Source organism: Fopius arisanus, unplaced genomic scaffold (genome assembly GCF_000806365.1).
Source record: "Fopius arisanus strain USDA-PBARC FA_bdor unplaced genomic scaffold, ASM80636v1 scaffold00163, whole genome shotgun sequence".
NCBI classification, from domain to species: Eukaryota; Metazoa; Arthropoda; class Insecta; order Hymenoptera; family Braconidae; genus Fopius; species Fopius arisanus.
Window position 1 is genome coordinate 66,135 of NW_011887902.1, and position 22,207 is coordinate 88,341.

The 22,207-nt window shown below is 39.1% G+C and overlaps 1 protein-coding gene across 1 annotated transcript in view; it reads left to right on the forward strand.

Annotated features, from left to right (window-relative positions):
- Positions 1-22,207, forward strand: part of LOC105272338 (uncharacterized) — a 50,593-nt gene that overhangs the window by 19,418 nt on the left and 8,968 nt on the right. The window contains exons 4-5 of the mRNA XM_011314437.1: positions 19,116-19,238; positions 19,892-20,036. Coding sequence (XP_011312739.1) covers positions 19,116-19,238; positions 19,892-20,036 — 268 coding nt within the window. The remainder of the gene's footprint in view (positions 1-19,115; positions 19,239-19,891; positions 20,037-22,207) is intronic.

Below are 22,207 nucleotides of genomic sequence, written 5' to 3' on the forward strand. Positions count from 1 at the left end.
TACAGTCTCCCAAATTAATTCAAAGTCTGGTGACATAGTCACTTGAAAAATATGCGATTGTAGATTATCCTGATTCAACGGTCAATCGTGAAATCAACTGGAAATTGTGTTAATCGTTAATACCATATTCATCGGAATCAAGTGAGAATTTTGAATACTCTGGTTGCGTACTGTTGCAATTGACTGATGAAGTACTGGAGCGTACATCCCCAATGAATTGAGCGGTAACAATCGATATTGTGCATCAAGGGACACAGAGTGACACAGTGTCAATTAAGATATGTCTTTGATTAATTATTACCGTTTTCCTTCTCGACACTGTGTTACACATTCCTTTGAGATGGAAGGTGCCAAGTGTGATTGACTTACACCAAAACTGGGCGCCAAGTGAACTTTTTTCCGAAAATCGAATTGGCGATTGGCGACGCTTGTTACCGTTGGTGGCGCTTGTTTTTCCAAAATGGTTAAAAAAAGAGTGCTCGTTGTTCTTTAGCGTCTCCAATGGCGACCTTTCCATTCATACACGTTACTGGATTCAGTCACTTGAGATGTGGTGGATTGGGTGGGAATAACCAGGGATTACCCAAACCATAATTGTTCCCCAAATGTCACCCATTAGTGAACAAATTATTATAATTATTAATGTACTTACAAAAAGTACAATGGTTTCGATGTGTTACTCAATCTTCAATTAAAAGACAGCCGTAGTAAAATCTTTCAAAATTAAAGTGAGAAAGACATTAATCTATTTTTGAACGTATAACAGAAAAATCCTCTGAATAGTTGCGCATGCCCCGTCATACTTGCAAAGTCTTATCCCCGCCACGCAATTTTGCAATCACGTTTATTGCTGATAATTTCCAGAGTAATGACTCTTAAACGTCGATTCGAATGAATATAGTATTTACAAACGATCTGCAAACGATTACAATAAAAAAAATCATTTAAGAGTGATTAGAAAAAAAAATGAGGCTAACTACATGGGTCATAAGTTTTTTATTTTTTATAAAAAAACGATCTACTCTTAAACATTATGACCTTTTTTACAATCACCTGCGAACGATTTACAATCGATTGTATGAGTTCGTTTTTGTAATTATTGATAATTTGCGGCTAATTACATACTGCTCATCGCGTGACGTACCAGGGAGCGCAACGTGGTCTACTCGGACACACAGAATATATAGCGACAGCTACAACGTCTACCTCGGAGGTTTTGGGTTCGGTCAAATTTTCAGCTTCCGTGTAAGAAAGAAACCATGAATTTCCGGTATCATTTTAAAGCTCATTTTCTGGGCTTTCAAATGATACTATCTTCTTTTATTGACATTCATTCGGTTTTTAGTGCAGATTAATGTCGGGAGGTTACTCGGCCCTGCGGCACCAACAATGCCAAAATGAAGATTTAAAAGAAAGTGTTAATCGCCAGACCATTTTATGGAAGGACCACCGTTATGAAATCCTCTCCACTTTCAGCTTCTCCAAAATTTTCAGCAGCTCTAGCAGCCCAATACGTTGAGATTTAAATATGTTCAAGAAAACAATTTTATTGTATAGGAAGCTGAAAGTGGACGTAACTGGGATATAACAGAACCCAATGAAAAATGAAACTGTTAAAATTTAAATTGCATTAATTTCGCAATTGTCCACACGATCTCATTCACGAAATGGGATAACCCACATTTGACATTCCAAAACTAAATAATCAGCAATTCATTCAATGTACCTGTACATTGATCGAACCCGAACTTCCTCATATTTCTAAATTCAATTTTAGTCTCATTCCAGCTTCGACTCAGAGCAAACCAAACGGCAAAATTCCTCAACATTATTTGGTACCCGATTCCGGGATCCATTATATCACATCTGCCCGACGCTTACAGGTAATTCTAGTCAATTAGGACAAATATCGATATCACATCTTCGTGGTGATCGATTCCTTTTTTCCTTCAAATCCAACTTTTGACGAATCTGGTAGACGAGCTGCAAGATCGTTCGGTCCCTATTTTTAATGTGGAATTGTGCGCATAAAGACACATGAATTAGCAAACAATTACCGTTAGTATAATATTGTGAAACGTCAAGTGGTCTCATCGTGTGGGATTACAGTAAGACCAAATCTGTAAATGAGTGGACGGATGGTATTTGTGTATACATTACTCTGTAAGTAATTATTTCTATTCTGACCATTGTCTCTTCTCCTGCAATTAAAAAACATTAAAATCACTGTTATTTAGCTGAAGGCTCTGTATTTTAATCAATAACCTGATCCCGAGGTTTAAAATATTAGTGCAGATGTGCCTATCACTTTGAAGTTTTTGCAACCATCAGATTAAAATGCTATTTTGTGGCTGTGAGGTCGAATTCTACATTATCTACTATTAGACACAATCTTGAATTTGCCCGAACTCAAGATCCCCTTCACGATTCAGCGTTACTGAACAAGAAATCGTCACTGTTCGCTAGTTAAATATAATTAAAAGATTCTTCGAGGCCTAACAATTTCAGAATGGAAATAAAATAATAATAAATGAATGAATCATTAAAAGTTAAATTTAATACAATATCGAAAAGAACTGAATCACCGGACTCAATTATTACCGTCGGAATAGTCAATATGTCAGGAAAGAGTCAAGAAAATGGCAAATTAATTCAATGACTCGAACCTTCAATAACGTGAAATCGGTAAGGCTGTGTGACCTTCAAAACGGATACAAATTTGAGAAAAATACTCTCAAGGATACGAGTCCTTCAAACTAATGAAAAGTAAGATAAACTTTAATAACGAGGAAATCATGAAATCTCACGTCACAAAGGAAAAACCCAAACTGGCAAAACTAATATTGAAAATCGAATAAACTCCTTAAAATATCTGTGAATCAATCAAACTAACCCTTTCATAAAGTAAAATTTAATCAGGTAATAACTAACTCTGAAAAATAATGAAATCAGAGAGAAATTTAATCTGAAAGAGAGAGCCACGAAATTACTAATTAGGAAAGAACTAATTAGTCTGACGGATTTGAATACACTTGCTACAAATAGAAAACCGCTGCCCACTTTCACAAAAACATTTATCATTGAAATACGGCTGTCACGCTCACCCATCAACTCGAAACCCTTCTCCAAAATTTCCTCTAGTCACAAAAGCGTCAAAATGGCGTCTCACGCGTCTTGTGACGAAAATCCCTTGCAGCAGATCCGCTTCGAGAAACCACCCAACGGGAAGTGATTTTAGAAACCACGTACGCCTACCCAACCGGTGGCTAACGCGAAGAAGTTACATGATTGGTGGTGACACGTCATTATTTAGCAATCGCAATTGATCGGGGATGCACGACTGTTACAAATAGCTGAACACGCTTGCGCTCTTAATTTCATCGATGCTTAATCATAATTTTCTATCCTAAAATAATGAGAATGATTTCCCAGCGATTCCCGAATTTTCCCATTCATTGCCGGCATTAGTCGCAATCTTGGTAGAATGATTTCCTTTCATTAATAAATAATTAACGAGTTTCTTCACTGATAACCAATCATGTCTCTTGTGACGTGACATTTTCATACCGACCGAAAAGGTCAATCACCTTCTTCCCTATATTCTCCTCACCAATAGACAAAAACAGAGACAACCGGACCTAACACTCCGACAGGAATAGCCAAGCATTGACAACAGGGCCAATGGTTGACTCTAAACTGCCAAGCCTGGCATTTCCTAGCATGGGTCTAGCTGTAGCCTATGGTCATATCACTCTAGGGCCTCAACGTTATTTGAATCAGTTATCCCGAAGCCCGGCAGTGAGCCTAGTTCATAGCCTGGTTCAAGCTTGTTGCCAGCCTTGAAACTTTCTCGAGTGGGTGTGGCTTCAGCCAATGGTTATACCAATGGAATCCTAAAATTATTGAAAATTGATTGGATTCGACGAGTTTTTGTTTATTTAAAAAATCATCAATAGTTCTATGTTAATGATTGATTTACTTTAAGGGGACTAATTAAATAGACATCACCTGCGAATGTGTTGTGACGAGGCAATAGTTGTCTTCCTCCCCCTGCCCCCTAGTAATTACCTATTCTATTTTTATTAGGATAAGTAGGTTAAGTACGGTTAGGAAGTCCGTCACCCTTGGGTTCTCACTCTCGCGATATTCTTTCCCCCCACGTTCCCGTTCCTTTGGCCGCGGCACTCACCACAGAAGAGCAATAGGACGGATGGAAGAGAGAAAATCCCCCCCACGAAGAGACTCTACACCACACGACTCGGAAGGAACAGAGACATCCGTCGGCGGACCGCCCACAGAAGAAATAATAAAGAAAAGGACACTCAGTGACAAGTGCTCCCAATTAATCCCGATTATTGCCGATAATCGGGGACGAAGACAATCGACTAACGAGTAGCCATTATTCGCACTAAAGCTGCCCCGGTGTTCTGAAGTGTTGATTTGTGTTCGAGAGAATAGTATGTAGAGATTTGTGTTTGAGAGAATATCGTGGAGAGATTTTGTAGGAGAGATTCGCGGAGGTGTATCGCGTGGAGGAAAGTTCTTTGGATCCAGGAGTGAGGAAGGAGGGAAGCGCAAGGAAAAGAGAAAAATCCAGGACAGCCCAAGGACTATCGTGGTGCACGACACTTGAGGCGGCCTGTACCAGGAGTAGCTCTACGTTGCCCCCTGCCCCAAAGAAGTTTACCATGCCCCTTTATATTAATCATAATATATAAGATATATAATCACCCCAACGGTGAGCCTCTTATAAAGATATTTAGTTTGAATAAGTCTGTTACTCTTGCATAGTAATTGGTTTTTCGCGATTGATACCCTAAAAGTTAATAATAATCTTGTACTGAAGCCGGTCCCGTAACTTCTCGCCCTTATTGTTTTCTGCAATTGGTGTCTAATAATTGGCGTGTTGCCGCAAGTTGGCTGACCTTATCCCTTTCCCTCGCTCAAGTTAATAACAGGCCGAAAAATCTTTTATTTACGTTGATTATATCAAAAGGAAAAGGCAAATATAACTAGTTTTGTTTACCAATTCTCCCCGAGTAAATCATTACGCCCCCCCCCCCCTCTTTCTCTTTCGGTGCTTCCTTTAAATTAACAGGTTCTCCCCCCAGTAATTAGTTTACCGAAATTATCGTGCCTTGTTCGGGAATTATTCTATATTAATTCTCTTATTTTTTTTAGGCTTCGTGCGAATAGTCACTGACTTCGCTTTTATTGGATATGTGACCGCTCTATAAGTGCGTGAACAATGGCATTCTGCAGTCGTTATTTCAATGACTCCATTACTACAAAAATATCGGCTCATGAAGAAAATTAATGAGCTTGATGAACGTAGTGAAAACAGTGACGATGCTCAGCTTTATAGTTCTTAAGATGAAGTGTCCCAGGTGAAAAAAAATCATGACTGACGATGGGTCCATAGCTGGGCCCAGTCTAAGTACATCCAGGCTCGAATGTTACTATGGAACCAATCTTGGCTCAGTCGTCAAAAATTTGTTTGCCCAATACTTTTTACGCAGCCTCAAAGCAATGCTCGATATAGTCGTGGGCGAACAATGTTAATGCCAGGCTGGTTGAAATCGTCTTGGGCCAATGCTCGCCCCAATAAATAAATACATACTTAGGCCAAGACTGATTTAAACCTTGTTTTTATTTGATTTGAATTTTAGTTGATATGAATTATGGAATATATTTGAAAACTTTAGAAATCAAAATAGGTTATGAAAGTATAATAATTTGATCGAGCATCGATAAAACAGAGGTAAATCGCTGGGCTGTTTATGAGTGTTAACGAAAATAGAGAGAGAATGAGCATATTAGAGTAGTATATACCATGACTCTTTTTTCAAAATCACATGGGTGAAGTGGCTTAACCTCAAATCTGCATACACCAACGCGTTTTACTAATAATTTTAATTTGCAATGAATGTAAATTTACGTAAAAATGCGTCTTTTCGCAAAAAGAAATCACGGAAATTACAAAAAGTTAATGACTCTTGTGAATTAGTTGAGGTAACGACTGATTGTGGGGGTACGCGTGATGGTATTGTTGCAGAACATATTCTCACGAATGAACCCGATACGGTTCTAACACAGAATGAAGTTTTTGAAAGTGACAGTGAAAGTGCCAATGAAAATAATTCCGTTGGAGATAATAAACAAAACATTACTTTAAATCAATCTGCCGATGAAGATAAGTTAAACTCTTTTGATAGTGAGTCCTAACCCAACGGGTAACCGCTAGCGATTAAGTCTCGGTCCCAACCTGAATGTTCAAGCCTTGGCCAATACTTGTACACCAGCCCTGGCCCGGTGTGACCTCCCTGGTCTCTAGCAGTCCAGGGGCAGAATTGGGAACCAGTCAAGATGCAAGACTGAGAAGTCCTGCACCAGGCTTGGTCCATTATGGGTTCATTTGTGCCCTTTTACCTGGGGTGTGCAACTTCAGAATATGAATAGACCGTTGATAATCTCGAAAATGAACTTGGAGTCAGTGAGAATCTACGTGAAGACTGAAGTAGAGAGCTATCGTTGAATGATACCTCATTGGTGAATTCACCAGCGGTTGCATTTTTGAAAGTTGAAGACAGTGAGGAAAGTAATTTGAGTAAATCTAGTGATCCAGTTAACGTTGAGTGTGCAATTGGTGAGCAACAGATCAATGAAATGGATCATTCGCCACAGCAAACTATAACCCAAAAAATTCAGCACTGGGGTGTTGACAATTTAGGCGAAATAAAATTGAAAGCGGTTACACAAATTGTGGACATTTTGAAAAGCAAGGGCAACACTGACAGTGCAGAAGCTCTTGGAATTTCCGCACAGAATTAAGACGAAGAAATTGTTGACGAGCAAGGATAAAATTGGAACTTCCGTTTATTTAGGCATTGCTAACGGTCTGGATGATCGAATAGTATCAGGTGAATGCAACGAAGATATTATACATGTGCTTACGTTTATCGATGGCATGAAAGTGTACCAAAATTTAAAGGGACTGTTATGGCCGATTGTCTTAAAAGATCCTTGTCCTAAAAACATGGGCAATTTTTTAAACGATTTTGTAAATGAAGCATCAAAATTTATAACTCATGGTATTTCAATTTTTGGAGCAATTCTACAAGTTCAAAATAATCGCTTTGATTGGGGATAGTCTGGCCACACGGAGAGAAAAGTCCAAGAAAAATTACTGTGCCGAGCACTACAATCGTGGTGCAAAATGCTAGAATATTTGAACTTCTTTGATTCACAAATAAAAATTACTATCAATATGTCAAATTTTCTTATACATTCCGTAATTAGTCATGTGTGGCTCCATAAAATTTCCTAAACAGCATCATAAAATTTGAAGGTCTTTCATTGTTTGTTTGAGTTTGAAAGAAAAATTGATTCCTATCCAGATCGGTATTTTTTATTGTGCTCTCTTTTTATTTTTACTGTGCTATACAGCATTTTCTCCAAACATTTTCTAACCCAATATGATTGGTTAGCGATGAACGTCGAATGTTTCCGATTCTTGCCGAAGTTGAATTTAACAATGGTAACTGTTGCGACGACTATGAATTTTTATTTGGCCGATAACGAAGTTCTGCTCGGCCGATGAAGAAATGTTACTGCATGGCATAGTAATTTTTCTCAGGCCTGCAGTTTACACCTAGATTGTAAGGCAGCACAGTAATTTTTATCGAAATCACAATATAAAAATTCATAGATTTTTCTCTCCGTGCAGAGCATATCTGAGACGTATTATCTCTCCAACTGGATTTTTTAGCAGTGAAAGGTGTACAGTGAAGGGTGTTATGGTCAACAGAAAAAGCGTTTTTCGAGATGATAACTGCTCACTACGAAAAAAAAACATTTCAGAATCTTCACAAAATTGAACATCATTCGAAAAATAAAAAAAAATAAAGAACCGTGTATCTCGCCATTGTTAAAAATACTAGGGTTCGACCCGATCAAACAAGTTGCTCTAGAAGTTATGCATCTCTTATATTTAAATGTGACAAAGAGTTTTGGTGAGAAGTGGATTCTACGAGAAAAAAATGAGCACAAACTCTCAATGGAGCAGGTGAAAATTTTCACCGAGTTGATGGCATCTATCAATCCTAGCTCTGTGCATTCAGAATTTCAACGAAATACCTTCGATGTATCAGGCTTCTCTCATTGGAAAGCCACTCAATATTCATTCTTATTACTTTGTGACGAACTCGGTCATCGACCAAGAGAGAAAAAAAGGAAATTAAAATTTGAGTAAGGCATCTAGGAGGCTCTTCTCAGTCGCAAATGTCAGGAAGGGAAATTCATGTATGCCTCTAGCACTAATGAAATTTTGAATGTTGTAACATACCTTCTGTTGTGGTAAAATTCACGTCATCGAAATCGATTGGGAAGACAAGAGGCCAAAATATTTTAGGGAGACCTGGAGGAGCCTACTTTATTTCCTCCCTAAGATAAAATTTTCATGTGTATAGAATAAAATTTTTCGGTCAAATAACTCCAATATATTGGAATTTTTTTACCTCCGCGCAAAGAAAATCAAGGAACTGTATCCCGGAATTATTCCACCGATAAGTGGTACTATGCCACGTGATCAAATTCAAAGGGCACCATTTTATAATTTTACCGGGCGGCATAGTGCAGGACACGTGCTCAATCCATCTCGTCATCTCGTCATAATTGTTACTCCCAACTAAAAGTAATTGTTCAAAACAGTGTATTCTGTTTAAAATCTTCGAGGATGTTTCTCCACACAATCACTAGTGATATTGACCAAGTAAGTTGAACCAGCAATTTTGAATCATCAATTAACTATTCCATGTGAAAAAAAACCTTAAATTGCGTATCTGTGACTCTGATTTAGTGATAGGAAAATATTTAAAGGTCCTAAAGAACCTTCAACACTTTTGTAAACGATACTCTGACTTTGAGTCCACCAATTCAGAAACCGAGAAAATACAACAGATCATATTATCAAACAAAAATGCCATCAACCAAATGGAAGGATCGTATAGCCTGAATGTTGGCGGATTAGAAGTTTTTCCTGAGGAAGAAGAGCCCCCGTCTAAACGTTCTTGAGCGGTGACAACTCCAGAGGATGCGTCACGTGCAGGAACTTCATCGACTGGTAAAATTCAATATTTATTGTACTTCATTCGTAAAATGGCGAAGGAGCATAGATCGCTATTTTAGAGCTCATTCGATATGAGAAAATCTCGATACTGAATGATTTTAAGAGAAAATATCAATTAATCTTGTTTGTTTGACCTTTGATCCAACGAAGATTTCTTATATTTTCTCGTGCAATAATTCATGATTAAAATCATATTAAAGTGCTATAAAAAAATGGCGTATGCCTCATTGTATGGTGATATTTTCTATCTCCACAAAAAACGCTAAAAAAATATCGCTGCATAGAAAAAAGGATGCATAAAAATGGTGCAATTTGAACTTTGCTTTTTGAGGATATAAATCTAAAAGATTTTTTTCGGTAGCGTTTCCAGGTGGAAGTTTTCCGGGTCGGGAAACGTTAACACTTTTTCCTGTTATGACTTTGTAAATCATTTAACTTTCGCCAAATTCGAAGTGTTTCCTTTTAATGTTATCTTATTGATTTCAGGTCGATCATCGTCCTTTGCTATTAATGGGGGACCAGAAATTCGTCCGTCAACATCGTCTTAAAAGAATGCTCTCTACATACTAATCAGGCTTGCAGTTCATGTAGAATCATTTTTTTGTTTAGGAAATCAATCTATTTGTCCCTCTGACAAGAAGAAGGCTGTAGTGGAACGAGTTCAGAAACAGCGAGAAGAGAAGAATGACCTCACAGTTGAAGGTAAGTCACAAAAACAAATTAGAGAGATGATGAATTATTTCGATGCTTCCTTTGAATAATTCGCCATCAGAAATAGGGAAAAATTTTTAGATTCAACAAACGTACAGAACTAGGAGAATCAAGAGGAAGTGGCGAAAAACAAGACAGATTTGGTAATTATTTACATCATAAACACATATTATCATTAAATCTAAAAACCGTCAACTCGCAAGACTCTACAGCAGATATCAAAACCATTCTGAACTCTCTACTAACAAAATCGATTCAGATGGAATACAGTGGTGTTAGAAAAGAGACACGGAGTGGGGAAGAAAAATTTCAGTGCAACTTTTAGATACCAATGCATGAGAGATAAGTTGCTTTCCATCTTAAAATACCATCATTATTTTCTAATTTTTAATATTTTCATAATTTTTAATTAACTGAATTAATTGTTTTATTTTCCCATTGTATTACAGATTTCATCAAAACCAAATATAACAAATGTGATAAGGATTTGACACTTCTCACAGTAACGAGCGAATTTTTGTCTGGAGCTTGTGATCAGGAGGGAGAATGTGCTGCGAGAGCCGACGGAACTCTTTAAATGTGCGACAATCTGCGACTCAATGTATGCAATACAAAGTTTTTTATGTTCAAGTACTTGATAGCAGATATTTATAACAATGGCATCAATGGAAAATAAAATAAATATGTGTTGATTTTTAGTTCCAGTTTATTTAATTCCAAGGCTTGGTCGAAGTCAGGCTTTAGTTCAGATTTTGGCTTGGACCAGGCCTGGTTTATATTGGTGGGCCTATGTTGGACCTCAGCCTTGGACCAAGCTGAACTTCCCAAGCTTGGTTCAATGTTTCAGTCCCGGAATATCCCACGGTAGGCCCAGACTATGACGTCAGTCTGGAAACAGGCTTGGCTTGTCGTGGGCCAAGCCTGCTTCAGGCTTGGTCCAGTTGTTAATTACTACTTGAGAAAGGTTGCTGCGTGCCAGCTAATTTTTCGTACTCGAGGAATCAATAACTCGGAAACTTAAACCTAACGAAGAATCCCTACAGGAACCCCGTTAGGTTCTTCGAGCCAGAAGTAACGTTCGAAACTTTCTCCAGGACAAAAGGGTAAAGCCATTCGATAAAAACAATAAAATTTAAATAACTGATAACAATGGAGTCCTTCGCAATCCTCCAAATATTTAATTACGTGAGAAATTACGCCGAAAAAACTCTTCGAACAGCATGGAAAATGCGATGAGAGAGAGGAAGATATATGGTGCGAGAGAACGAGAGCGATAACTCGCAAACATTCTCCTAACATTGGGAATTTCCACCGTGTACGGGGAGCGAGATATCCCCGCTTTTTCGGAACGGGATCTTTCCAATGTCGTTGAGTCGGAGTTCTCGCTGAACAGTGAGCAGAAGGGAGTGGGACAAATATCCGAGGTCACGACGTCATGTACGTGACTCAAGGCCATCAACGAGTAATCCCAACGTTACCTCGGGGTTTTGCGACGGCTTCCCCGCGATTTTTTCCACTTATTTTCGCGGACAGTCCCCTTCAACCTCCACGGGAACGGCCCAATGGGACTAATACATCCTCAGACGCGATCAGCCGTGATTTTCGGGTATAACATGGCTGAGAAGCACTCGCAAACACCTCACGCTGTTCGATCCCATTATCGGATAGGATAATTACACTCGCGAACCTGGAAGATATCGGGTCTTCAGAAACGGGTGTTACTGGGATAATTAACTAGGAAATTCACGCACCTTGGCACCTGTGGACTGTGCCTGGTGGGATCATGGGGTCCTTTTCACATGGGGGATGGATACATGGGGTCCTTTTCTTATCGTCACATGGATCACATGGGGTCCTTTTCTTATCGTCAAAAGCTTGTCCTAGCTCAAATTGCCAAAAATATGGCGGAACTGTTTCCTCGCCGCAACGGTAGGTCTGGTGGATTCTATTCCGCCATTCAGCGCGTGAAATCTCCTCATTCAAATCTGAATGAGGGAAGTAAATGTTTATATTTTATCTGAGAAACCCTATTATCGCGGCTAGTCACACCCGGCTGGATCGCCACGGATCCGTGGACCTTAACTGAAATCCGAAACACCCTACATGACTAAAACAATCAGCAATTCAGTGGGGTGCTGGTCGTAAACACCCCTTACACCTCTAAATCGTATCCGAAATGCTGGCAGATGCAGCCAGGAAAAAAGGAGTTCTCATTAACCCACGACGGATGATAATTTCAATTATCCCTCTTCGAGGCCCGATTGAGGAACCGACGCGACTTCCCATTCATTAGCTTTTCCCTATATTCTCATCAAATTTCCGTTATCCCTTTTAACCCCCCCCCCCCTTCTGAACCCCTTACAATTTTTCCGCACTAGGCGTAACCTCCAGGTGATTCGGGACGACGCTAAGATTTTTACTAGATTATTACTTTTTTTTTATCAAATTAACGGAAGTATAGCCATGAGTATTATATATCATTTTAAAGCTTAGTCTTATAGCTTTTCAAGAACCCTTCGTTTACTGAGTTACTTCTCAATGTTGTAACAACATATCATACGTATTTTGTGTGTTAACGATTGGATTGAAAATTGTCACGATTGGACAGATCACATAAATTAAATATTTCATATCATTTCGACTATCACGTTCAGAGCTTGTCAATGCTACTATTTCCATTTGCTTATTTCCGGTCTGTATTGGACTATGAACGTTTGAGCATGATTACAACGAGGAGCGGTCCTCACCCACAGTCTCACCGACCGCACCACTGCACCGGTCAGAGTAGCACGACTCCGACGTGTGTGAGTTGTAGGGTGGGAGTGACGGCGAATGCTGTAGGTGCGTCATCATAGCTATCATAATGAATCAATAAAACACAAAATCTGATTTATTACTTGCATATATATTTTCCCGAAAATGATAACTCCACAAATTACATCTTTTTCTTATAACTGACTTACATTTTTTATTCAACAACGTTCACTTATAACCGCGGCCACTGAATAACTTCTCCTCGGAGGCACTATTAAGTTCTTTCTTCATAAATGCATCATAACATTCACGCATTAGACGATCGTTAGATATGACTCGATGGGCAAATAACTCATAGAACTTCTTAGGAGTAGCAAACATAGCCATACAATGCACAGGAAGTACACAGTATTGTTTACATACACTCGACTCGTGATGCTGAAAATGTTGGATGTTGGACCTGCAGAGTTCATAGTACTTTCGAGATCCTGCAGCATGCTGGGGCACCATGGGCGGTGGTTCGAAGCTGTTGGAGTAAACTTCTCTACCATCTCGATCGGAAAATGCACACTGGTGTCTGAGAAGATGGAATCGAATAACTCCACATATAATTGTTTTTCAATTAATTGTGGTTGTACAGGTTTCGATGGTATTTGACGACTATCCACCTATAAGGATATATAACTCAAAGTAAAATGAAGGGGTTAAGTTTTTTATCAGTCAAAAATGCACGATTGTTGACACATCCAAAGATGATGCGTTTTGGAAGCTGGCCTGTTATAAAATTATCCAAAGAATGTCCACGAATAGTTATTCGCATTGAGACACTTTTCACTTCAACGATAGTAACAGGGTCATGATGAAATAATAATAACTCAGGGCTTCATTCTCCGGATGATCAACAGCGCTTCTGTTATCTTAATGACGAATGCTCTATTGGGGTTATCCATTGAATGAAAATCGTCTCTTGATCTAACCAATCGCATAAGAATATTTACACCATTTAACATCTTCAATGATCTGAAATGAACACAATACAATGTAAATGGCCTACGAGCTCAATTGTTCTCCAATCGCTCAATGTACGTAACACAATACGTCATTACCTTTACCGACGTCATCCATTTTAGCGGCTGTATTGTCTGCCCAGAACATACTACGTAGGTGCGAATGCTTCGCATCGCCGCCATAATTTAGAGAAGTTTCTATATAAGCGTGATTTCTATTGGAAATAACGAAAATGCGTGCAGTTCATTTTCCACACCCCTACACGAATGAATCTATAAAAATGCCATGTTCTAGGTGCAAATATCCGACACTGTTCATAATGGGGACGATTTCTTCTTACGGCCTTTAATTTTTATAGGGTACGTAACATTTTTCCCATTGCATTTTTTCATCACCCGTGGTTTTCTTCTAGCTCTCCCCAGTTGTTAACTCGCGGTATTTGGGCTATCGCAGAACACGACCAACCGTACAATGAGGGTATGATAACATACTCCCGCCATTATGTCCGGAAGCTGTCATCAGATATATAGTTCCAGAACATCACCTACGATATATACACCTGAGCGCAGTGCCTCTCTTCCGATAATAGATGCTCCGTTCTTGACTAGTAGTATTCTTCTGAACAAACTACCCAAGAAACTGTTAGGGTCCTGGAGTCGGATTTTGAAGAATAATGGAGACAAAAAGCCACCCTCAAAATGAAATGATTTGTTCACATTTTTAAAGAATGCAGAACGGAAGTAATTAGAGAACGTGATGTGTGGAACAAAGTGCTAAGGCATACCATAAAGGTTGCGAGCAAAATTGAAAAAAAAAAGAAAACTATGTATTCCAGTAAGAGTGATTTTTGGACAAAAATTGAGGGTTACATATTTCATCAAGAATTGGACAAAGGGAAGAAAATATTGTGTAAAGTGGAAGAACAAAAAATAGAAATTTACGATTTACCGTGGTGTTTTTAAATGATACGGGTGAATCGCTCAGTAACGTATTTCTCGGCGAGTCTATGCCATTGGTGGTTGTAGCGAGAATTCAGCAGGTCCTTGGTCAGGTTGAATTGAAATGCGGAGATCTTGAGCGGCTTTCATACATAATCAGATACATAATCTTCTCAGATGAATTAGGTGTGGAAATCTTAAGCGGCTGGATATATCTTCTCGAATAAATTGGGCGTCGTAATCTTGAGCAGTTGGGTGCACTTTCTCAGATGAATTGTGTGAGGTGATCTGGAGCGGCTTGTTTTAACACAAATTTATTGTTTCCCAAATTTGAAAATTCGCTGCCTTAGTAGATAGGTTGATAGACCTTGTTTCTAAGCAGAAGTGCACTGCTAAAATTTCTACGTCGATGATGAATTCAGAAGAATATGGAGATTGGCACTACTCTGGACAAATATTGGAGAACAACTGAACTGAGACTCTAGAGGCTGAGATTTCGATGAGGCTTGTGATGACGATCACCGATGGCTTGCGCCTTTATGGGTCAGACTCTGGGGTATTTGTATGATATGCGGGAACTATGGGAATAAAAAGACCCTTCGGTCTTAGAGTGTGCCTTGGTAAAGTGTGTTCCCTTGTGGAGTTTATAAGACGGTGCTCAACAAGCGAAGTTCAGTAGTTTTTTGTCCAATGCAGTTCTTTCTCTGTTTAACATCGATTTTCGATGTTTCTGCGAGAGTCCGTCAATATGCAATTAGTCAGTCTGTGAGGAACTGATTTAATAAAATAATAAATGAGGATAAAAATGAATGAATAAATATGTTGAAAATAATTTAATATCAGTTAGTGGTAAATCACCGATAAAATTTAACGAAAATAGCATACGTAATAAATTTATTACTGTGCATTATACCAGGCCAATCGTTCAAACTCCTCGCTGCACTAGTGATTCACCGAATACCACTAGATGGTCAAATATTTCCGCAAAGGAAATCTCGATGCAGAAGCATTAAGAGTGCGCTCGCGGCGCAGTCAGTCAGGGAAGAGAGGAGAGAAGGAGAGACTGGATCTCAGTGTACTGAACAGTGCACTTCGGACAGCCCTGGCTGTCCGTCGCAAAACTTTTGGACGCGATAGTGAGTAGCATTTGCTATAGTCCACTCTCGCATTAGGGCACTCCATTCGAGTTGCCGATTTAAATTAAATTGTCAATAGGCTGTTGGCTATAGTAGAGTCATTTGCAAGCAAGCTAGTTGCGGTAGAATCACAATCAGATCTTGCCTATAACCTACTGGTTGTAGCAGAGTGAAGAGGGATCCGGAACACTCGAAATTAGCTGCACGTCTGGAGTGGGACAACAATTAATTATGTTTACGCTCTGAAAAATGTTTGCTAAATTGAAAAGAGCTAAATTGTTAGTAATTTGTTTTATAATCATATCAGCAATGTTTAACTTATTATTAATATGTGGTGAATTATTTATGTATGTTTTAATCATAAAGATTTCAGTGGATCGGGCTAATCTCAGGGATGATGATAGTGTCTGAAATGTCCAGACAATTCTGTGGGATTCTTCTTTCTGTAATTATAAAAAATAGTAGCAGTCATAATGAAATGATAATTAAAATCATGTAACAGAAAATCTCGAAACCAAGGCAAAACCTCAGAAATAAGAAAACTAGAAATAGTAGATAATTAAGAAAATTTGTGCAAACCGCACAATATCGAAATAGAAATTTATTCTGGACAGTACATACAGGCTTTGATTGTCGGAAGAAAAACCCACGACTCCCGAAATTTATCCTGTCGTAGGAATAAAATCCTTTGAATACCGGAAAACCTTGATAAAAGTAAACCCTCGAAAAACAGTTAAACCTCGAAGCACTAGACAATTCAGATAAACAGTTAAACCTCGCTTAAAGAAAACCTTCGAAGTACAGTTAAAACCCTAGTAGTTAGTAGTAGAAAACCCTAAAGTTACAGATAAATGAAACCTCGAATTTTGAAGAAATCGGGAGTACAGATTTTACGGATTATGAATTTACTGTAAATGAATCGTGTAAGTCTCATCAATCGACCCTGGACAGCCGAAGCATTCGGCAAATGAGCAACATCTTTTAATTAAAATTATTAATTACACATCCGCGTAAAAGATTCATGACAAGTCATTATCATAAGGCGGGATTTCGTATGAGGGTAACGAAACTGCATTGGAAACAAATGATCTTATTGAAAGGTCGTTTGACTTGAATATTTTTGCAAGCTCTTCCCATACCACTGTACAATAATTGTACGTCCTTGTCAATAACGCTATCAATAATATTTTTAATACACTTCATGTTATCAGTGTACTGTGCAATCTATCTTGTGAACTTTTTCCTCTGCGAAATCAACAGAAAGACCTCAGAATTAATAAATGGATAAATTTTTTTATTTTACCTTATAAAAAACACTGTCACACAAAGATTATCACGTTTCTCACCAAAATGTTCTGTTTGTCCTTAGCTTCTTTCTGTGTCTGAGCATAAGTTTGAATTGATAGGTTCAATGATCTTTCGAATTTATCAAATTCGTCCACAGTTTTCAATGGGAGAGAGACCCCAAAAATGTAATTTCAGGAAGTGAACTCATGTGTTGATTGACCCACTTTGGCAACGGCCAATCCTTCGACTCTAGCTATAAAATCATAGTTCATACTTCTTCGGCATTTTCAATCTTGTTTCCCAGAATGTCCATGCCAAAATCAAATTTCGCAGCCAAAAAGTCGGTAACTGCACGTAGAATATTATCAATTTCTAGAACATAAACTGCTTAAAAAATTACCTAATTCAGGATCAGTGATTGCTTTACGAAGCTTCTCCAGTTGTACACCATGCTCTCTCCAACGAGTCTTAGTAGAGGCATCTGCATAATTGCAAATTCGAGACGGCATAAATTGGAAAAATAGAGTTTGAAAAGTTATAAAACAATTTTTTAAAATCATTATTACTTTTCACAAGAGATCCATACCCAGATAGATCAGAGTAACGTGACTTTGGGGTGGTGGAAGATATATCCCTGTAGGTATTCTCTTTTGAACATCTTCCATCTTTCTAGCTTATTTTTTATTTCTGGCAAAATTTCTGCTGGATTATGAGAGAGACCTGATCCTACTCGAATTTGAGGGCTAATTTTCTGTGCACTTCCGTTTAAGTAAGAGAAATGGTTGGCCTTGAACGCACTGCTTTTTGGGGTTTTGTCGCAATGATTGGACGGACTCGAGGAGCGTTGGCGTGTCCTATTTAGCTTTAAAACACAAACAAGTTGGAAAAAAACACGCAGTGTGTGAGCGAATTTCTAGATAAATAAAGTCGAAAATCATACTGTTTTTTTTTCAATAGCAGCGAATCATTTTCTGGGGTCGAGGTTGAATCATCACAGTGTTCAGGTTTTTCATCTCGTCGTGCCTTGGAAATCTCAATTTCTAACTCACATGGCTCAAAATTGATAATGTATTACTATCTGTCTCCTCTGTAGCTCCCCTATTTTCTGGTTCTTGTTCATCATCACTAGCACTATGTCTAAATGTACTTAAACTATCACCATCACTGGATTCACAACTATGAGATTCTTCTGGTTGACAAAATCGATGATTAACTCCATAATTTTCTACATTAACTTCAAGAAATCCACGCCCATCATCGGCATTTAAGAGCATATCAGCACCGTTATTAACATATTCTCATCACTCATTCGGCATAACTCACAGAATCATTCTGACGCATTTCACTCATTTTTTCACTCGTGGATACGACGAACATCTACGTGTATCCATTCTCTACTTATCTGTTTTAATAGTTGTATACAAATAACTTAATTTAGATTTAGACAACTCATCGTATTTCACATGGCTAAATTATTCAAGTAGTGTGTGTGTCATAGCGCGTTTTGATAGTTTCAAATTTGACGCCTACACTTTAGTGAAAATTGAGCGGTCAAAGTTAGAAATCATTCATTTTCTACGTCTAAAGTCAACTCAGATGAAATTAAGTGGTGTCGGATGGTATGACCTTACCCGATCTTTCACCAAACTGTCCCAGTACCTACACAGTACTGGTAATGCTCTATCCGTACTTCCCTCTAACTAACATCCGTCCGCTGAAGACGAGACCAAAGATATCCTCTCCATACACCTAATCATTTTTATCACTTATGGCTTGGCCGATACTGCAATTTTATTGCTCAACATATAAAAAATTTGGAATGTTTGGAAACCCATGAAAAAAAATTGAATCGTTTTTTGTTCAATGACTGCAGACACTACAGTGAATTGTATCATTTTTGACTTCATCTGCACTACTATCTATTTTTTGTGAATATCTCTGCATTCGATACGACTGAATAGAAATGTTCGCAATTAAAAATTCCAAAAGAACAATTTAAATGATGGATGAATTCACATTGGATTAAAAAAAAATATGTAAAAATATTGTTTTGGGGATAAATATCGAGAGTTCAAAAAAAAAGATCAATACTTTGCCAAGAAATATGATATTGTATAGTTTAAATAATTCGGAAATTTAATGTGTGGATTTCAGAAAAAAGTTGGAGAAACAAATTCAGGAACAATTAGAAGAAAAAGCAAGAGTACATGCGATCCAAATGCGAGAATTTTTGAGAGGCCGGAACCCTGCATGGAGAGCTCTCCGGTATGCTTCCAGGTATATTTACGATTTTATTTTCTACCCCACAATTATGCATTAGTTCGCTTGTCAAATACTAACGAAAAAAAAATATTCGCCCTTTTTGGAAAATATCTTGTAAGTAATTTCCGTCATACCTACACGGAAAGTTCGATTTTACTCAGTCAAATGACTGGAAGAAAGTGGCCTATTCGATCCCCCAGATTCCTCTTGTTTTTGAAGATCTTCGTCATGACATAACCTATATTCCTCCCATCATTTACGAAGAAAAATCGAACTTTTCCTTGTAGTGATGACGGAAAGAATAATTCGCAGCGAGGAAAGAAAACAGGACATTCAAATCCGCGTGTTTACGATCATCGGCTTCGCCTCAAGCCGGTGATATACACGCGTATTAGAATCCTCTGTTTTCTGCACGGAGAGAAAAATTCTTTAAAAATTACGTGCCTGTTCCGCAACGTGCCAGTTACAATAGTATTCGGTAAAAATTACGGAACAGTTACGCATTTTTTCACTCAACGTTCCGTACTTTTTTCTGAACGTTCTGAACTTTTTTCGGCAAGTCCACTGAAAAAGTCTGTTCCCTTGGTGCACAATATACTAGTATTTCCCATATTTCCATCGTAAATCTCAGTCATAGTTTTTTCTTGTTATATCCTATTTTCTGGTAGAAACGAACGAACAAGTGACTTGGACTACAGGGCGTCATTACGAAGAGAAGAATCTAAAGGACAGGCTGACCATTATCGGATGGAAATGGAATTAATGTTGAATCGTGTGAGACAGATTCCTACGCTCTTTGAACGTTATTCGCAGGTTTAACAAATTTTATTTTTGTTTATGGTGCATGAACAATTAATATATAGATTATATTGGTTAAACCGTCTCATTCTTAATGAATCTGATGACTGTAATTGGAAGTAATCAGATTTCTAAGTTGCAATCAGGTGCCCACCTCAATATTTATATTTTTTCAATAAAGAAATATGTCACATTTCAAATTCGGTGTGACTATTTCCATCAGAGATGGTGAGATATCTGTATGGGTTCCATTATATACAGCTAAAGTTTTTCATGTCCGGATCGGGTCCACTAAAGCTGTAACGATGTTTTCCCCGGAGTGTTCCGTAAGTCCGGGGAATCGGTTACCTTCGTCGGTTCCGTAGCATCCGCGAATTTACCGGGAAGGCGCCAGCTATTTTAAGGGGGTAAAATAGCAAACCAGAGAGCCGCCTAGTTGTTAAGGATACAATTAGGAAATACCATTCAAGCCGCCTAGTTGTTGAGGGCACAATTAGGAAAGACCGAAGATGCCGGTGGAGGTGGGGGTTAGCACCTCCCCAAAAATAGCCGATAACACATACGGACGAGAGCACAGAACGGTGGGATTCGCCCGTTCTCGCGACAAGACAGACAATAAGATCCGGATGTAATGTTAGAACGCGTGCGGGAGCACTGGGTATCAGTATGCTAGGTTATGGAGAGAGGGTCGGGGTTCTTTAGTGTGGTCGGTCCCCGATAGCGTCGGGAAGTTGGTAGGGTAGGGCGGTCGATAGCAGATCAGGTCGATAGAGGTGAGAGCGATCGGTAATTAGATAGCGGTAGAACGCCGATAGCTGCCAATATGCGCTAGCATATTGGCAGCTATCTCGCTAGCGAGAGCTCTAGGTATAGGCATACCTCCTACTATAGTTCGTTAGCTCAGCCTCATGGCTGTAAGAGAGATAGCGCTAGGTAAAGCGATAGGGCGGGCTATATAGCCATGCTAATCACCGAGAGCTACGGGTTGTTAGAGCCCGGGGCCGAGTGGCCCGTGAGAGTCGGAGCAAATCTGCCGTGTGGAGTGGAGAGTGCTTCCTAGTAGCTCTGCTCCCCACTCCCGACTCACGCGGCTGGAGTGCGTGGGGGATCGTCCGTGGTTCTTATCACCACCGCGAGGATATCCCTGCCGGTAACGTTTCCTGGAGCGCGGCGAATTCAAGTGTCCCCAACCAGGCTGTCCAGTTAACTCCTTATCTGGACCCCTGGTCATTTGAATGCCCACCCCGTCTAACGTGGAACAGTTCTCTGGAGTGGAGAACCAAGTATTCCGACAGAGGAGTCTCATTGGGATCTGAGGTTCACTACTATAACCTCAACTCCCCATGCGTAGGGAATTAGCAGATCCAATCGATGCGGCAGAGAGCGTGATTTATCCCAGTAAATATTTTCCATTATTATGAACGCGAAAATCGCGTTACAAAGCAGACGTGAAGTTGACGGTTTCCCTTGTATTCATTAGCGCCACAGAAATATCACTTGTAAACATCCCGTTGTAGCCTTGCTACAATTATCTACCCGCGGTAGTGTTTCTACATTACCTGCGATGCCCAGATCATACTTCCGTACGACTACCAGAGTGGGGAGCACTTGGGACTACGTCACACGACGCTTCTCCCACTCTTCACTGGCAGCTATTTAAGCACCTACGCGAGTTATCTCAGCTCAGTTCGTGCTCGGTCCTGCCTTGAGCGCGGAACTACCGGGCTAGATATTTAGGTCCTTTAACCTTTCCTTTTAGCGATCCTACACACTCTGTACGGTCTGGACATTCTCTGCTTTCTCAGGATTGAGAACTGGCCTTTCCGCTGTACAACACTGTGCACTCACCGCTATCGGTTCTCCTCCTATTCCTCGACGGAGAGACGGTTGCTCTCTTTTCGTTTCTCCCCTTTACAGGGTTGAGAAATTATATTGAAAATCGCTATCTGCGCTTTAGACGCAAGTCAAAGACGTGTCTCTCTGAGACATAATTTGTATTGTTAGCTCTCTCTCGACTGGCTCTACCCAGTCGGCTCGCTACACTGTAACTTTAAATATCCCCAGATACATCTACGTGGATCTATACGTCATATACACATATGCATATGTTTTTTTTATGATTTAAACGCTAAATGGTTGTATATATATATTATATATATATATATATATATATATACATATACTAC